This window comes from Pogona vitticeps, chromosome 14 (assembly GCF_051106095.1).
Source record: "Pogona vitticeps strain Pit_001003342236 chromosome 14, PviZW2.1, whole genome shotgun sequence".
Classification (NCBI taxonomy): domain Eukaryota; kingdom Metazoa; phylum Chordata; class Lepidosauria; order Squamata; family Agamidae; genus Pogona; species Pogona vitticeps.
The window spans coordinates 165,801-182,062 of NC_135796.1; the positions used below are offsets into that span (position 1 = coordinate 165,801).

At 57.8% G+C, this 16,262-nt stretch overlaps 1 protein-coding gene across 2 annotated transcripts in view; it reads left to right on the forward strand.

The window, feature by feature from the left end:
• Positions 1-11,587, forward strand: part of CABIN1 (calcineurin binding protein 1) — a 42,551-nt gene extending 30,964 nt beyond the window's left edge. For both annotated transcript variants that reach the window (XM_072983575.2, XM_072983577.2), the window contains exons 30-37: positions 1,304-1,467; positions 2,108-2,204; positions 2,314-3,003; positions 3,770-3,844; positions 6,451-6,727; positions 8,760-8,981; positions 9,459-9,682; positions 10,622-11,587. In XM_072983575.2, coding sequence (XP_072839676.2) covers positions 1,304-1,467; positions 2,108-2,204; positions 2,314-3,003; positions 3,770-3,844; positions 6,451-6,727; positions 8,760-8,981; positions 9,459-9,682; positions 10,622-10,771 — 1,899 coding nt within the window. In that variant the 3' untranslated portion in view covers positions 10,772-11,587. The remainder of the gene's footprint in view (positions 1-1,303; positions 1,468-2,107; positions 2,205-2,313; positions 3,004-3,769; positions 3,845-6,450; positions 6,728-8,759; positions 8,982-9,458; positions 9,683-10,621) is intronic.
• The last annotated feature ends 4,675 nt before the right edge of the window (positions 11,588-16,262 follow it).

Below are 16,262 nucleotides of genomic sequence, written 5' to 3' on the forward strand. Positions count from 1 at the left end.
TTGGCCGGAGCCGAGCCCGAGCGGGGCGCCTTCCCTTCCCTCCCTCCCTCCCTCCCTCCGGCGGGGCTGCGGGGGCGGAGGGCGGAGGGAGGCACGTGACGGGCCCTCGGGGGTGGGGGGGGGAGAGGCGCCGCCGAGCCCAATGGCGACCGGCAGCAGCAGCGGCAGCGGCAGCAGCAGCAGCGATTCGGGGGCGCCCCGGCCGGCCTCCAGCCCCGCCAGCCGGGAGCCCGAGCACGGGGCGGGGGCGGGAGGCGAAGGCAGGCAGGCGCTCGGGGGCCGCCGCCGCCCAGCATGGTGAGCGGGAAGGGGAAGGGGAAGGAGGGCGGGCCGGCGGGCGGGGCGGGGCGGCCTCGCTCGGGCGGCGGCCGGGGAAGCCCCAGGAGAGATGGGGTGGGGGGGGAGAACGGGGGAGGGAGAGAGGGAGCCCCCCCCGCGCGCTCGCCCCTGGGCTGGAGCCGAGCCCCCGCCCGCGAAGGCCCTCGCCCAGCCTCGTCCGACCCCCCCCCTCCCGCCCCGTCGCGACGTCCGAGCCCGGCGGCACAAGCAGGACCGGGTGGGGGGGGGGAGGGAGCGGAGACGCTTTTTCTGGAGGGCCTCGTCCCGGAGGCGGCCTTTGCACTTCAGGAAGAGTGTCGTAGCCTCTTCCTCCCCCCCCCCCCCCGTGGCTTAGGCCAGAGTTGCCTCCAGCCCCCCTCGCCCGCCCGCCCCCAAACCCCTCCCCCTTCTGGTGTGTGAGGCCCGCCGGGTCTCCCTGAGGACTCAGCCCCGGGGGAGGGAGGGGGGGGCGCTTGCCTCCCTCTGGGAATGCAAAGAGCACCTTTAGGAAGGTCCAGCTGGCCCTGGGGGGGGGGGTCGTGTGTGTGTGTGTTTCCTTTCTTTCCTTTCTTTCTTGTGCTCCCTTGGGACTTTGCAACACCTCCCCCCCCCCCCGCCGGCGTGTATTGCCCCCTATGGATCTGCTCCCCGCTTTGAAACTCAAGGCCAGGGCTTCCTCCATGGGTCCGTCCATCTCACATTCCGAGTTCCTCTTTCCCTCCTGCTGCCTTCAGATCTCCCACCACTGGGGGGTCTGGTGGGGGAGCGGTTTTAAATAGTGGCACAGCCAGGCAGGGTCGGCCCCTGTTTTGGAAGGACGGCGCAGCCCAGACTCCCACGGCCCCGTCTAGAGAGTCAGGCCCTGGGAGGCCGGCAGTGGGGGAGCCGGGCTGTAGCGAGGTGGCCCCCGGGGGCCCTGCTTTGCCCGCCGTGTCCCGTCCTTGGTGCCGAAGAAGGCTTTCTTCTCCCCCTGTTTTCTGTGCAGGGAATCTGGCGCATCCCCGTGGATGAAATCGACCGCCCGGGGAGCTTTGCCTCACACATGAACCGCTCCATCGTCCTCCTGCTGAACGTCCTCTCGCAGCTCAAGGATTACCACACTCTGCTGAAAGTCTCTTCTATGCTGCAGAGGACCCCCGACCAGGGAAAGTGAGGAGAGCCCTTCGCTTCCCCTCGGGGCTGGCTTGCCTGGGGGGGGAAGCAAAGCGGGCCGTGGCGGGTCCCGCGCTTGTGGTGGCAAGCAGTGCCACGGATTTCAGCAGCAAGAGGAGCGGGGGGGGGGTCAGGCCTACTCGTTTTAATCACAGGGCAGAAACGTTAGGGACGGGTGGGTGTTCTTGGGGCCATAGGGAGTCCCGACTGAGTAAAAACAAAATAGGGCTCGCTGCAGGGAGGGGGGCTCCATGGGTGTGTGTGTGCGTGTGCGTGTGTGCGCGCGCACGCCAGGGCCAGTTTTCCACCACTGGCACTGCCCCCGCAGGGTCCACACCAGGCTTGAAAGCCCCCAAGAGGAAAGCCTTCCAGCTTGTGGGGCTGTGCCCTTGGCCTTGCCTTGGAGAGCAAAAACGCCCTCCTCCCCTGAGTGCCTCGGATCTTGTCCAGTTTCTCAAACTGAACGTCAGGCCAGGCCTGGTTATTGCTTGGAGGGGAGACCTTCAGGAGCAAGGAGAGAATGTCGCCCCAAACCCTGGCGAGCCCCTCCTGACTCTGCGCTGTGTGTGGGGGGAGGGTGTCCCAGGTTTGGGGGCTCGTTTTTGCAAAGAGTGTTTCCTCTGTGCTCCTCCTGCAGGAAGTATTTGCGAGATGCCGACCGCCAGGTTCTGGCCCAGCGCGCCTTTGTCCTCACGGTGCTGGTGCTGGAGGGCATGCTGAGTGAGCTGACAGAGGTAAGTCTCTCCCCCGCTCCCCTGCCCCCAGTCTTCCCGAGTGGGTGGGCGGGCAGGCAGTGGCACCTTTGCAGTCATCAAAGAGACAAGTTCCCTGTTTGTCTTAAAGGCCTCTGAAGACCAGGATCCCACCCATAGCAGCCTTTTGGGAACCAGGATGACGACGGATGCCTCTCATCAAGCCAGCGCAGAAGAGGGACAGGACACCCTCCCCAAGAAGACCTTGTTGCCGGAGGCAGGGATGGGCTACGGGGTGGAGACTCTGGCCAAGGAGGGGCCCCAGGGGGCGCTTCCTTCCCCCATGGATACGGCCGAGCAGCGGCCAGAGGCCAAGCCTGGCCCAGAGACCAAGGAGGGTGCCCGGGCAGGCTCCTCAGAGCCCATGGATATGGGCGAGTGCTCTGAGGGGCTTCAGAAAACCGACTCTTCTTCCTTTGGGGGCCCGGAGGTGGCCAGAGGACTGCCCGGCAGACTCCCCAAGGACCGAGTCCCTGAGAGCCGCTCGACGGAGCTTTCTCTGGAGGAGCTGAGCATCAGCTCTCGGCAACAGCCGCCCCCGCCCCCGCCGCCCCCCCAGCCCCCTCTGGAAGCTGTGAAGGTCTGGCTCCAGGCGTCTCCCACAACGGAGGAGATCAGCCAGAGGCCGAACCGGAAAAGGAAGCTGCTGCAGGACACGGAGTCTGGCAAGACCCTGCTTCTGGATGCCTACCGAGTCTGGCAGCAGGGTCAGAAGGTCATGACCTACGACCTGGGCAAGATTGAGAAGATAATGTCCCAGACCTATATGCTCATAAAGCAGGTAAGACGGAGGATCGGCACCTTCAGGTGGAAAGGGAAATGGCCATGGGGCAGCTGGGGCAGCCGAAGCCATAAAGAATCTGGCAGCCGAAGAGGGAGGAGCGCGTTGTGCTGGGCATCAGCGATTTTGGGCTGCAGCATCTGGAAATGTGGGTCACCATCTCTGAAAGCGTCTGCTTCATGAAATTAGGGCATGATGAGCCGCGGTGTCAGGATACCCTGGTGCATGCCGTAGCGGTAGAAAAGGAGAGTTGATGGACGGCCCTGTCCGTGGCTGGTCACGAGGGACAGGGTGGATTTCCTGGTTTCTCAGTTCTGGGCAGATGCCCTACGCTTGCCCTGTAGGATGATTCTTGAGAGATTAAAAGGGACTCTGGCCTTCTGCTTCCACCCGGGCTTTATTCCTCCATGGTCGGGGGGGGGGCAGAGCGGAGGTGGGGGGGCAGGTGGTGCTCGTCTGAGCTAAATGATATTCCTGCCCTACCCGAGAGGCTTTGAGGGCAGCTCCCAGGCTGAACCAAGGAAAATGTATCCCAAATAACGAGGGGAAGAATGAAACAGTAAGTCCCTCAAAAGCAGCACAACACGGGTGTGAAATCTTGACCTGCCCCTGCTCTCGTCCGGATTCCCAGCCTGACGTTCAGCCCAGCCAGGCTGATGTCGTCGGGAGAGGGAGAGTTTCTTGCCTCTGGGGCAGGGATTAAGGGTGGGGGAGTGCCGGGGTGTGTGGGGCTGCCTTCAGCTGATGATGTGGGTCTTCCCTGCAGGTGGACGAGGAGGCAGCGCTGGAGCAGGCGGTCAAATTCTGCCAGGTCCACATCGGGGCCTCTGCACAGAAACAGGTACGTTCTGCGCCTCCACAGAGGCTGTTGAGTGGCCAGCGACGTGCACGAGGCCAGACGTGGCATCAAAGGAGGCCAGAGGCTCAGGGAGGCGCTCCAGACTTTGGCCACAGAGTCCCTTTTGGCTTTTACTTATCTCGGTGTTCTCTTCCTTGCTTGTTTTGTTAGCTCTGCCTCTTCTCATTCCTCTACCTTGCCTTGCAACGTGGCTATCGATACGTACACTCTTCCCTCCTTCCCCCTTCCTCTCGCTTTCCTGCTCTGTCAACAAATGATTTGAGATCGCGTCTCTATAGAGTGAGCTTGGGCTCCTGTATTCAATCCGAGGATGACCGACCCAGCGGGTAAGAGCCAGCCCCCCTTTAAAATCTGATCTGACCACTCTTCCTTTTTCTCGGATCTGGTCTTTGGGTTGCTGGTTGCAAACTGGCCAAGCAATGAAGGAAAGCAACCGCTGATAGGAATTAATTGTTTTTTTTAATCCAGAGAGAACGATCCAGGACAAAGTACAATAATACAAAATGCATTATGATTTTCTGTGTATAGCATCATACGGTTAATTCCTCATCTTAATTATTTGATGTTGCCCTTGCTCAAGATTCCCATCGGCTGAGACTCGGGGAGCAAGAGATTTTGCATGAAGTGGAACTCCTGATTGGATGGGTCTGCAGTGGAGGCTCTGCAGCAGCCTGATTTTGTTTTAAGACCTGGACAAGATTTATTTAAGCACGGAGGGTCTGATTCAGCTCCAAATTCTGGCATCTGTATTGGCTGTTCCTCTGCCAACAAAGAAGGCTGAAGGATGGAGATGATTCTGTCAGTTGTCATTATTACTTGCCACACATTAGATCCCTTCTTATCTTGAAACAGAGGGGGAGTTGGTTATTTCTTTAAAAAAGAGTGTTGTAGTACTTGGGTTTTCCATGTTTTAGTTTTAGATACTGAATTATACGTAGCATTAAGATACAGTGGAGCATTTAGCTTTCTGCAGTTTTTTCTTTCTTTCGGTTTTGACTTGCATCTTTGATGATGTCGGTCTAGGTTTGGGGCTCTGTGACTGTACTTTGTGTTCTGCAAGCCTGCAGGATAAGTGTTCGGCCTCAGCCTTTGGGGTCCCACAGATTTAATTCTTCAAGGATGCCCCTTTTTTTCAAAAAACGTCCCCCCCCCCCCCGATGTAATGCATGGGAAATTCCAAGACCCGGAGGGGCAGACATTTCGCATTAGTTAGTACTCGGAATACTCTTGGTAGGAAAGGGATGACAAAACTAGACAGCATCTTAAAAAGCAGAGACATCACCTTGCCAACAAAGGTCCACATCGTCAAAGCTATGGTTTTTCCAGTAGCGATGTATGGAAGTGAGAGCTGGACCATCAAGAAGGCTGGCCGCCAAAGAACTGATGCTTTTGAATTGTGATGCTGGAGGAGGCTCTTGAGAGTCCCCTGGACTGCAAGGAGAACAAACCGATCCATTCTGAAGGAAACCAACCCTGAGTGCTCCCTGGAAGGACAGATCCTGAAGCTGAGGTTCCAATACTTTGGCCATCTCATGAGAAGAGAAGACTCCCTGGAAAAGACCTTAATGTTGGGAAAGTGTGAAGGCAAGAGGAGAAGGGGACGACCGAGGATGAGATGGTTGGACAGTGTCATCGAAGCAACCAACATGAATTTGACACAACTCCGGGAGGCAGTGGAAGATAGGAGGGCCTGGCGTGCTCTGGTCCATGGGCTCACAAAGAGTCTGACACGACTTAAGGACTCAACAACGAAGTACTCAGAGCCTTGTTTCTTTTTCCTTTTACCCTAGCAGAACATTTGTGTCTATGCGGGGAAGACACTTACCTCTGGGTCCCGGCTGGCCTTCAGAGCCACCTCTGACATCCAGTAGCTTGGCCAAGGTTGTAGAAGAGCCTTTTTCAGTTTGGCACAAGAACTAGGTGGGCCCAAAGCAGTTTTTCAAAAACTCATAAAGCAAATGCTCCTTCCTCCCTCCCTCCCTCCCTCTTCCTCTTCCTCCTCCTCCTCCTTCTTTGCGAGGTATCAGTGTGTTTCCTGCTCACATATTTCCAAGGCCTGAAGTCTTTTGTGGCCTTTTCCCGATGGTGAGCATTCCACAGGGCTCCCCAGTTCTGAAGTCCCGGTCCCAGGCAAGGAGGGCACTCGTGGAACTGTGACCTAGCCGGGAGCCCAAGGATCACCCACTCCAACTCCTTGCTAGTGTGGGAACCCAGGGCCAAAGCCTCCCTGATTGGGGTGGGGGGTGGGGGGCATCCACCTTGCCTTCCAAACCCTCCAGCAGAGGCGAGGCCATGGCTCCCCGAGGCAGCCTGTTCCACCGCTGAATTGCCCCCATGGCTGGGAAGTTCTTTTCAGGCCCCCCTCCCTGGGAGCAGGCGCTTTGCAGAAGGTTCCTCCCTGAGCCGTCTGGAAGCTCGAAGTCTTCCGAAACCTCCAGAACGTACTTCTTTGGGGGCAGCTTTTGGTGTTTGCTGTGGGTGTGGGTGTTCTCGTTTGACCTTGTGCTCAGCCTGACCTCATGCGGCTCCTTGCCAGGGCTGCCCAGAGGGGTTGCTGTTCCTCTTCACAGCCCTTGTCTCTTCTCCAGTCCACAGGAGAGACCCCGACCACTCCAAAGCACCCACGGGACAGCAAAGAAAGCTTCTTCGCAACAGCTCCTACCACCTCTCTGACCCCTCCGGCTGGGGCTGCCGACCCCCTGGCTTCTGAGCCCCTTCTGCGGCTGAGCGAACCACAGACCAGACCCAAGTTGGCCTCGCTCCCTTCCCCTTCTTTTGCCGGTGGCCCCCTTCTGCCCCCGCAGGAACCACAGGTGGGGCTGGAGAGCACAAGCGAGGGGCCCAACACCGTCACCCTTGGACAGGGTAAGCAGCTTCCTGGCGGAGGGAGGGGACTGGGGAAAGAGGGGGACCTTCCCCCAGAGGGTCCTCCAAGGGAAGAAAGGCACCAGGGTCGGGGTTTGGGTTTGGGGCCAGCCTTGTTTCTCCTCCCAGACCCCTGGCCCTCCCAGTTGCTCTCCTTGGGACCCGTTCCACCTGTGGTGGCCAGAGGTGGGGATCTGGAGGGCTCCTGTCTTCGTCTCTGAACGCTCCGTTCCTCTCCTGACCTGGACTCCCCAGCCCTGCCCCAGGGGGTCACTTCCCTCTTGGGAGGAAGGGGAAGCTGCTGGAGGCTGGACCCTGGACCCCCGGGGGGGGCCCTGCCCCCTCCCCTCCACACAACCCACACAGGTGCTGGAGGCCACCTGCAAGCAAAGAGGAGAGCAGGTGTTTCGGAGGTGGCCTGTTGCAGCCGGTGAACGGTGGAGGATCCCCCTGGAGTCCCTGAGTGGGAAGGGGGGGAGGGGAGACGTGGTCCAGAGGCCACGCGTGGCTCCAAGGCATCTTCATTGGGAGGCCTTCTCGGGGGCTGGAGGGTCCCTGGGAGGGGAAAGGGCCTTCCAAAAAACAACACCCCAATGGGGCCTTTGCCGAAGGGAAGGAACCCCCCCCCGACCTCTTTGCTCTTGGAGGGAGAGCCAGGTCCGAGCGGAGGAAAGGCTCTTGGATCACTCAGGACGAACGGCACCCCTCCTGCTCTGTGGTCTTCCAGGTCTGGGGGCAGGGGTTCAATGCCAAAAGGGGAGCCGGATCTCTGTGTGAGCAGGTGCAAAGCCTCGGCCAGCTCTGAAAGCAGCTTGGAAATGGCAGGCTCTGGCAAGGGGGAGGCCCAGGGGAGGGGGCTCCTATCCCTTCCCCCCCTGCCCCCGTGCTCCCCATTCTGGAAAAAGAAAGGAGCTGACAGCCTGCTCCTGGTGTGTTTCTGGGAAGGCGGCTGCTGGAGATTATGTAACGTGCGCGCGCTTGCCGTGTTGGAGCTGCGCCCGCCCGGGGTGCAAGGGGAGTTGGTGGAGGCTGACGTGCCGGTGGAGGCTCCCAGGCGCCTACCGGCCGTCCATCTGCATCTGCAAACACGGGTTGCCCTGGCAACAAGTGGGAAGGAGAAGGTTGGCAGGGAGCTGGGGGGGTGGTGTGCGCTGGGGGGGGAGCGGTCTGGGCTGGGGCTGGTGCAGAGAGTTTTTGTTTTCTGCCTGTGTCTTCCTCCGTGATGCAGAAAGGTATGAGGAGACGGCTCCAGTTTTGCGCACGAGAGGGAGTCCAGGGCCGTGTGGAGGAAAGTCTGGGCGGGGGGGGGGGGACGTGTGAACGAGGGCTCCTGGGGGGGGGCTCTTGTAAAGGCCCAGGAATGAGCTCCGGGTGTGCGTGCACGGATTCCAGTTTTCTTTTCCTGCTGGAGAGCAGCACGTGTGAATGGGGCAACCCAGGTTTCAAAGAGGCCGCCCATCTTTGCCCCACTGCCCCTTTTTCTGCATGTTCCTTTTGGGGCTTGTTACACTTTGGGAAGTCACAGTGTCCCTGGAATAGGCTTTGTGCTGTTTGTGATGAAATCTTTTGCAAAATGTGGGGTGCGCAGGTGCTCTTTTGTGCCGGGCTAGAAGGGGGGCTTTGGCGCCGCCTCTCCCCCTCTTCCTCCCTGCTCCGCCCCCTTTGCCCGGTGTTTCAGGAGGGAGGAGGGTCCGTGGCGGAGGCGGAGGCTGCCGCCCCCAGGGATGGGGGTCCTGTGGGAGGCTTTCGGTGGTGGCCCAAGGACAACCCTCAGCCCTTCCTTCCTTCCTTCCTCGGCCTGCCCACCTTGAGCCCGTGCCATCAGGACCCGCTGCCTTCATTCACTCCTGGCTCTCTCGTGGGCCAGGCTGGCAAGCCAAGCCAAGGAGCAGGGCCTCTGGCCTGTGGAAACCGGGGTGGTCGCCTCGCCCTCTTCTCTGCTGGGCGGGTGGAGGGAAGGGAGCGCCCCCCCTCTCCCCCCCCCGCCAGAGAGAAAGAGAGTCATTCCCTTGTGGTCCTTCCGTTTCTGCAGAGGAGGAGGTGGTGGTGGCGGCGGCGGCGGCCGAGGGAGAGGAGGCAGGCAGGCTGGAGCAGCCCCTGGAAGGACTCTGCTTGCGGCGGGAAGAGCTGTGTCCCGGCCAGCCACAGAAGGGGGCGGCCACGGCGGAGGCCCCTTCGGCCAGTCTGGCCCTCTGGCAGGTGGAGGGGGAGTCAGCGACCAGCACAGGTCCGGCAGGATGCCCCTGCGGGCAAGGTGAGCCTCTTCCCTGTTCCGTGGTGGTGTTTGCCTTCTGCCTCTGAGGAGAGCCTCCCACTGCTGCGCCGGGAAAGGAGAACCTACCAAAGGGCAGGAGCGGGGGGGGCCTTTGCACCCCCCAATGCAATCTGGCCATCCTGAGCCCTGTGGCGTACTGGCTGGCCGGATCGCGGTCCCGCCATCCCTCCCCCCAGGTGCGCAAAGCCAGCCAGAGCGCATGCCAACATGTCATCCCGGTCGAAGGGAGAGGGTTGGGGCTCCTCTTCAGGAAGGAGTCTGCTGGAGGGGGGGGCTGATTCTCTCCTCCCCACCCCCAGCATGGAAGGGAGCAGACTGTCCTTCCTGACAGGGAGGAAGAGCACCTACCTAATGCACGGCCGGTGGCGGCTTTGGCTCACGAGGCAGGCGTGCGACTCTCGCTGCGCTGCGTCTGCTTTTTCATTCAGGGGACTTTTTCTTGTTCTTCTTTTTCAGCCTCCAGTTCTGGAACTGAGCCTCGCGCCGACTCGCAGCCTCACGGGGGCCAGTCCAGCAAGGCTGACGGCAGCCGCGCCAAGTCCCGCGTGTTGCCCGCCATGCCGAAGCTTCTCATCCCCTCGGTCACCAAATTCCCCCCCGAGATCACCGTCACCCCACCAACGCCCACCCTTCTCTCCCCCAAGGGCAGCATTTCAGAGGAGACCAAGCAGAAGCTGAAGGCAGGTCCCTTTCCTTTCTGGGACTTCTCTTCCGAGAGAGAGAGAGAGAGAGAGAGAGAGAGAGGCTGGGGGTGCTTCCAGCCAGGGCGGGTTTGCCCCCCAATCATGGCCGCATCCCCCAAGAAGGGTCAACATGCAGACAACCGGGTGGGAGACACTCTTGGACCTCTGTGTGTGTGTGTGTGTGTGTGTCTTTTGTGTGACAGGCTGCCTCGGGAGCCACACGCGAGTTCTCAGGTGGGCTCCAAGATGTGGATCCCAGGGTGTGGCTCTTTCCGTGGGAGAGCCGGGTGATCAGGAGCAAGTCCTGTTGCCTGCTGGGAACCAGGAGCCACAGGGGGCTCTGGGGTCAGGGCAGAGCCACCTCCGGGGGTCCTTTGCGTGGGGAAGGGAGCGCTTGAGCCAGGCCGTGGGCAGGTGGAGGGCCGGGAGGAGACGCCGCCTCCGGCTTGCGTGTCACTCGGCCACTGTGGGCTGACCCAAGGCCAGGACCCGGCGCCAGGGCAGGGAGCTTCCTGGTGGCGCTTCTTCTTCCTGAGGCCGAGGCCTCCCGGGCAGCCATGCGCTCCCACCTTCCTCTTCGCCAGGTTTTGTCTGCCAAGGAAGAAGGTAGGTGGAAAACGAATGGCAGAGCAGCAGAGGGACTGGGTCGCTGGATGAGGCCTGAGCCAAGCCCTCAGAGCCCTGGGACATCCTTAGGTATAACGCAGGCAGGAGAAGCAAGGCTTTGTGCGGCCTTAAGCGTGTCAAGGGGTTGTGTCCCCATGTTCGGTGGGTCCCTGAAGGCCTGGAGTGCCTCCCCAGTGGCTCGCCTCCCCCACGTTCCAAGGTGCTCGGCGTCCGATCTTTCGGAGGCTCCTCGGGACGTCCCAGGCAAGCGGGAAACCTTTGGGAACTGCGCTTCCTCCTCATTTTTCAATCTTCCCCTTTCCTTGCCAGTCGGCCATTCTGTCCGCTCAGTCTGCCGCAAATGTGAAAAAGGAGAACCTCTGCCAGCCGGCCCTGGAGATTGTCGAGACCTCAAGCCAGGAGTCCTCGCTGGAGAGCGACACGGATGAGGAAGAAGACGATGACTACATGGATGTCTGAGACCACCCCGGTCGCGGCTGCCCTAGGCTCTCCCCCCCCCCCTCCCGGCCACCTATCCTTGGAGAGGCAAGGCTGGCCTGCCAGCGTCCCTCCCTCACCAGCACAGCCTCTGTCCCTCGCTTGCTCTTACTTCGGCCGCTGCCGGCGTTGCCTGGAACTTGCTTGGTGCCGTCCGCGCCAGCCTCTCGCCCATCTGCCTTGGCCTCTCTCGTGGACTTTGGGGCAACAGCCTCTCTCTCTCCGCAGCCCCTCCTCTCTGGGAAGCCGGTGTGTGTGGGGGGGGAAGCAGGCAGGCGAAGTGGAGAGGCTGGCCCCGCAAGACAGGCCTTGCCTCCCCTCCCACAGGACTCTCCCAGGAGGAGGGTGGCCCTCAAAGGCCAGGCGGAAGAGGCGCCAAGCTGTCCCACCCCTCGGGCCAGTTCTGGTGTTCTTGGGCAAGCAGTGTAGGCTGGAAGGCTGCCGAAGACCTTTGGTTGTGGTGAGAAAAGCCATGAATGGGTCTCAGTACCATTTTGGTACAGTCTGCTTTTTTGTTTTGTTTTTTTACAGTAGGACACACCAGAAAGGTTTATGATTGTTTTTCTAGGTATCCATGAAGGGATTTGCCACATTTATAGGGGGAGAATAAAGGAAACTATGCTTTTTCTACTGTACCTTACATTTGTAATACCATGAAAGCTACCCTGCACAGCAGGCGGGTGTGTCATGCACAACAGCCCTTGGGCAGAGCTTGCGGGGAGGGGCCTTCATGAAGGATGCTGTGCAGAGCTTTGTGTAAATAGATGTGTCTTTTTCTAATAAAGTGGACATGCGCTCTGCTGGCCTCCAGCTGTTCTCTGGACTCGCCACTGCCTCCCTCCAGTGGGGCAGAGGAATTTGAGCCTTCAAAGGAGCCTTGCTCTGGAACTGGAAAGGGTTCTGGTGATGACTCTTGAGAAGACCCCCTTCCCTGTGTCCTGACAGCTCCTCCTCCTCCCCCCCCCCTTCCTCTCCAGAGAGGTCTGGGGTCTGGGATCTGGTGCTGTTCTCCTGAAGTCAAGCCCTTCAGCTCATGACCAGTGAGGGGGGCCCCAGCTGCCCAGAAGAATGAACTACAGGTACAGGAGGTGGGGGCCACTTTGGACCCAGGTGAGCCCGAAGTCACATCTACTCACCATAGTGCCAGATTCCCCCATGAGAGCAGACTTGGACTGGGCTGCGAGCCCAAAGGGGTTGGGGGGTGGTGGGGGTGTTTGAGTAAAGTCTGTGCCAGGCTGGTCGTTCCTGCTCTCAGAGAAAATGCTGTTGTGGAAGGCCAGCAGGGAGCCCAGAGTGCAAAACTCTGCAAGCCCTCCTTTCCTGCAGGGGTGAGGCTAAAGGATCCAAACGGAGGGGCAGGTCGGTGTGGGACTCATGGGGGGTCGCCCCACACCCACTGACTCTGCAAGAGGGCGCACAGTTCCTGGCTCCCCAGTACGTGTGCAGAGCAGCCTTGTGAAAATAGTGCCGGAGCCTGGTGTGGAAGACTCTTTGGGCGGGGGAGGGCGAGGGCTCGAAGGCCAGGAGGGTTCAGGGGATGTCTAAGGCTGTTGGGATGAACAGACACATAACAGCTGATTCCACCCACCCAGATCCTGAAAATGTGAAATCTAATAATTCATTGGCTTCTCACCCTCCCCGAAAACCAAACCACATGCAGATTTCCAGGTGGGCAGAGACCAAAAGCAGAGGCGTCCGATGTCACATTTGCAAGGCTGTTGATGAATTTGCCGGTTGTTCCCATGAGGTGTGGATGTGTGGGATTTGTGCCCGGTGTCGCCCAGAGAGAGACGGGGGAGGCACATGGCGTCGTCAGATTCAGGTTCTGACGGTTCTGACAGTGCAGGTGGGGGGGGTGTTAAGGTTGACCAGCTGATCTTTCCATATGGCCTTCCTTAAGTATTCGTAGCCCTCCAGGGCTGCCGCCTGCCCAAAGGCGTTGCAGCTGCGCTTTTCTGACTCCGAAGGAGACACCCACCCAGTTCCCCCTCAAGGGCTCCTTTGCCCCCCCCCCCCACAGCCTTTCAAAGGACCTGCTCCCTTCGGGCTGCAGTTTCTTAAAAACACAGTGGTGGAGACCGACGGAAGCACCCAACACGCTCCCAAAGAAGAGGGACAGGAAGGTGATGCGGTCTCTCTTGTTTTTCCAATGCCCCCCCCCAGGGGGAGATTTGTCCAGGATGAGGGACTTCTGGTCCTTTAAGGCTGCCGTCCCCATTCAAGGGGAGCCATCCTGTTCCCACCAAAGTCTTCCCAAATGGAAGGTGCTAATTCTAAACCCTCCTTTGGACTCCATGAGAGAAATCTGTAAACAGGATATTTGCAGAATCTGCTTAGACTCGATAGAGGAGAGGCTTCAGGGACGTCAGCTGGGCCCAGATGCTGCTGCTAGGGTGGTGCAGGGGGTCCACCACACTGTGGCAATAAGCTCTTGGTTACTGTAATGCCTTGTAGGTGGAGCTGTCCCTGAAGTCGGCCCAGAAACAGTAGTTGGAGAAGAAAATACGGTGGGAGCAAAGACGCTGCTGGAATTGCCCTTAGTCTATGGCCCTGCTCTTTTAATCAAGCCTTCTTAGCTCTATACACACAGAGAGAGGAGCGGGCAGCTAAAGGCTGGTGGCAAAAGGAGGAGGAAAAGAGGAACTAAGTGAAGTTCATTCAAGAAAACATGATTATTCCTTTGGTGACGTAAAAAGCCACATGTCAGGACAAAAGGAGCTTGGACAACAGGATAGGAGAGAGGGAGATGACCCTCCTCTCTGATTTTTAACCCTTCTGTTTGACTCAGGACTTTAGAAGTCCTCTGTAATTACAGTTGATCCTAACATATCACCTTAATTGGCTTTATTGCCTATCCTGTTTCATACCTGGAAATCAACAGGGCCTCTTTTTTTGAGCAGTGCAGAATAAATAAAGAGTGGGAAGGGGGGGTCTAGAAGTCCCATCCAGTCCAGCCCTTACTCAAGGCAGGAATCCCAATCAAAGCACAGCGGACGGATGGGCCTCTGGGATGCCCTCCAGTCTTGGAGCGTCCCTCGCAACCTCCTGAGGTAATGGGTTCCATTGTTGTAGTAGGCATCCTTCAGTCTCGAAAGACTATGGTATCGTGCTCTGTATGGAGGACTTGGAACAGCGTCTAGTGTGGCTGAGGAGGCCAATTCGAGAGTGACAATCCCTTCCACACTGGAGACAAATCCAATCTGTCCCCTGTCCAGCTCCCTGGTTTTGCTTCCTTTGTGACTTCCTCTTTGCCTCAGCCTGCTGGACAAGGGTCTCTTCAAATTGGGAGAGGCCGTGATGTACTGCCTGCCTCCAGGCTGAACGATCAGATGTCAGAGTTTCCCATCTGTTGAGGTCTATTCCTAAGGCCTTCAGATCCCGCTTGCAGATGTCCTTGTATCGCAGCTGTGGTCTCCCTCTGGGGCGATTTCCCTGCACTAATTCTCCATATAGGAGATCCTTTGGAATCCGACCATCAGCCATTCTCACAACGTGCCCAAGCCAGCGTAGACGTCGCTGTTTCAGTAATGTATGCATGCTGAAAATTCCAGCTCGTTCTAGGACTACTCTATTTGGAACTCTGTCCTGCCAGGTGATACCAAAAATCCGTCGTAGGCAACGCATATGGAAGGTGTTCAGCTTCCTCTCCTGCCGGGCACAAAGTGTCCAGGACTCGCTGCAGTACAGGAGTGTGCTCAGGACACAGGCTCTATAGACCTGGATCTTGGTATGTGTTGTCAGTTTCTTATTGAGCCATACTCTCTTTGTGAGTCTAGAGAACATGGTGGCTGCTTTCCCAATGCGTTTATCCAGCTCGACATCTAGAGAGAGGGTGTCAGAGATGGTTGAGCCAAGGTACACAAAGTCATGAACAACCTCCAATTCCTGTGTGGAGATGGTAATAGAGGGGGGTGAGTCCACGCCCTGGCCCATGACTTGTGTTTTCTTCAGGCTGATTGTTAGTCCAAAGTCTTGGCAGGCCTTGCTGAAACGGTTCATGAGTTGTTGGAGGTCTTCAGCAGAATGGGCAACAATGGCTGCATCGTCTGCAAAGAGGAAGTCCCTCATGCATTTCAGTTGGACTTTGGTCTTCGCTCTCAATCTAGAGAGATTAAAGAGCTTTCCATCTGATCTAGTCCGGAGATAGACACCTTCTGTTGCAGTTCCAAAGGCATGCTTCAGCATGACAGCAAAAAAGATCCCAAAAAGTGTTGGTGCGAGGACACAGCCCTGTTTCACTCCGCTTCGGATGTCAAAGGGATCTGATGTTGAGCCGTCAAAAACTACAGTGCCTTTCATTCCATCGTGGAAGGACCTGATGATGTTAAGGAGACGAGGTGGACATCCAATCTTGGGAAGTATTTTGAAAAGGCCATCCCTGCTAACCAAGTCAAATGCTTTTGTAAGGTCTATGAAGGCCACTAAGAGTGGCTGTTGTTGTTCCCTGCATTTCTCCTGCAACTGTCGGAGGGAGAATACCATGTCAGTGGTGGATCTATTTGCTCGAAATCCACACTGTGATTCCGGATAGACTCTGTCTGCAAGCACCTGGAGCCTCTTCAGCACAACACGGGCAAGCAGCTTCCCTACAACGCTAAGAAGAGAGATACCACGGTAGTTATTGCAGTCACCCCTGTCACCTTTGTTCTTGTACAACGTGACAATGTTTGCGTCCTTCATGTCCTGTGGTACTCCACCTTCCCTCCAGCAGAGACAAAAGATTTCATACAGTTCGGTGATGATGATCTCCTTACCGCATTTCAGCACTTCAACAGGGATGTTGTCCCTTCCAGGTGCCTTGCCAGAGGTGAGGGAATCCAAGGCCGCATTTATTTCTGCTAGGGTTGGTTCGCTGTCCAGCTCTTCCAAGACAGGCAGGCACTCAATGTTATTTAATGCTTCTTCGGTTACTACATTCTTTCTGGAATATAGCTCGGAGTAGTGCTGCACCCAGCGTTCCATCTGCTGTGCTCGGTCCTGGATGATCACACCTGTAGTAGACTTTAAGGGAGCAGATTTCTTCTGTAATGGACCTAAGGCCTGCTTGATACCATCATACATTCCTTTGATGTTACCTGTGTCCGCTGCTATCTGTATCTGAGAGCAAAGCTGAAGCCAATAGTCATTGGAACATCTCCTGGCAGCCTGTTGGACTTGGCTACGAGCGGCTCGAAGAGCTTGCAGGTTGTACTCGCTAGGACAGGCTTTGTATGCTGCTAGAGCTCTTCTCTTATCCTCAATGGCTGGCATTAACTCCTCCGAATGGGCTTCGAACCAGTCAGCCATCTTTCTGGTCTTCTTGCCGAAGGTGGACAAGGCGGTGTTGTAGACAGTGTTCTTGAAGTGTTCCCATCGTTCAGGTGCATTTACATTAGCTGGACCTGGAAGGGTTTCCTCGAGTGCTTGGGCAAATTCCTTCACTTTTCTTTGATCGCGAGTCTTGTTGATGTCAATACGTGGTCTTCCTTCCTTT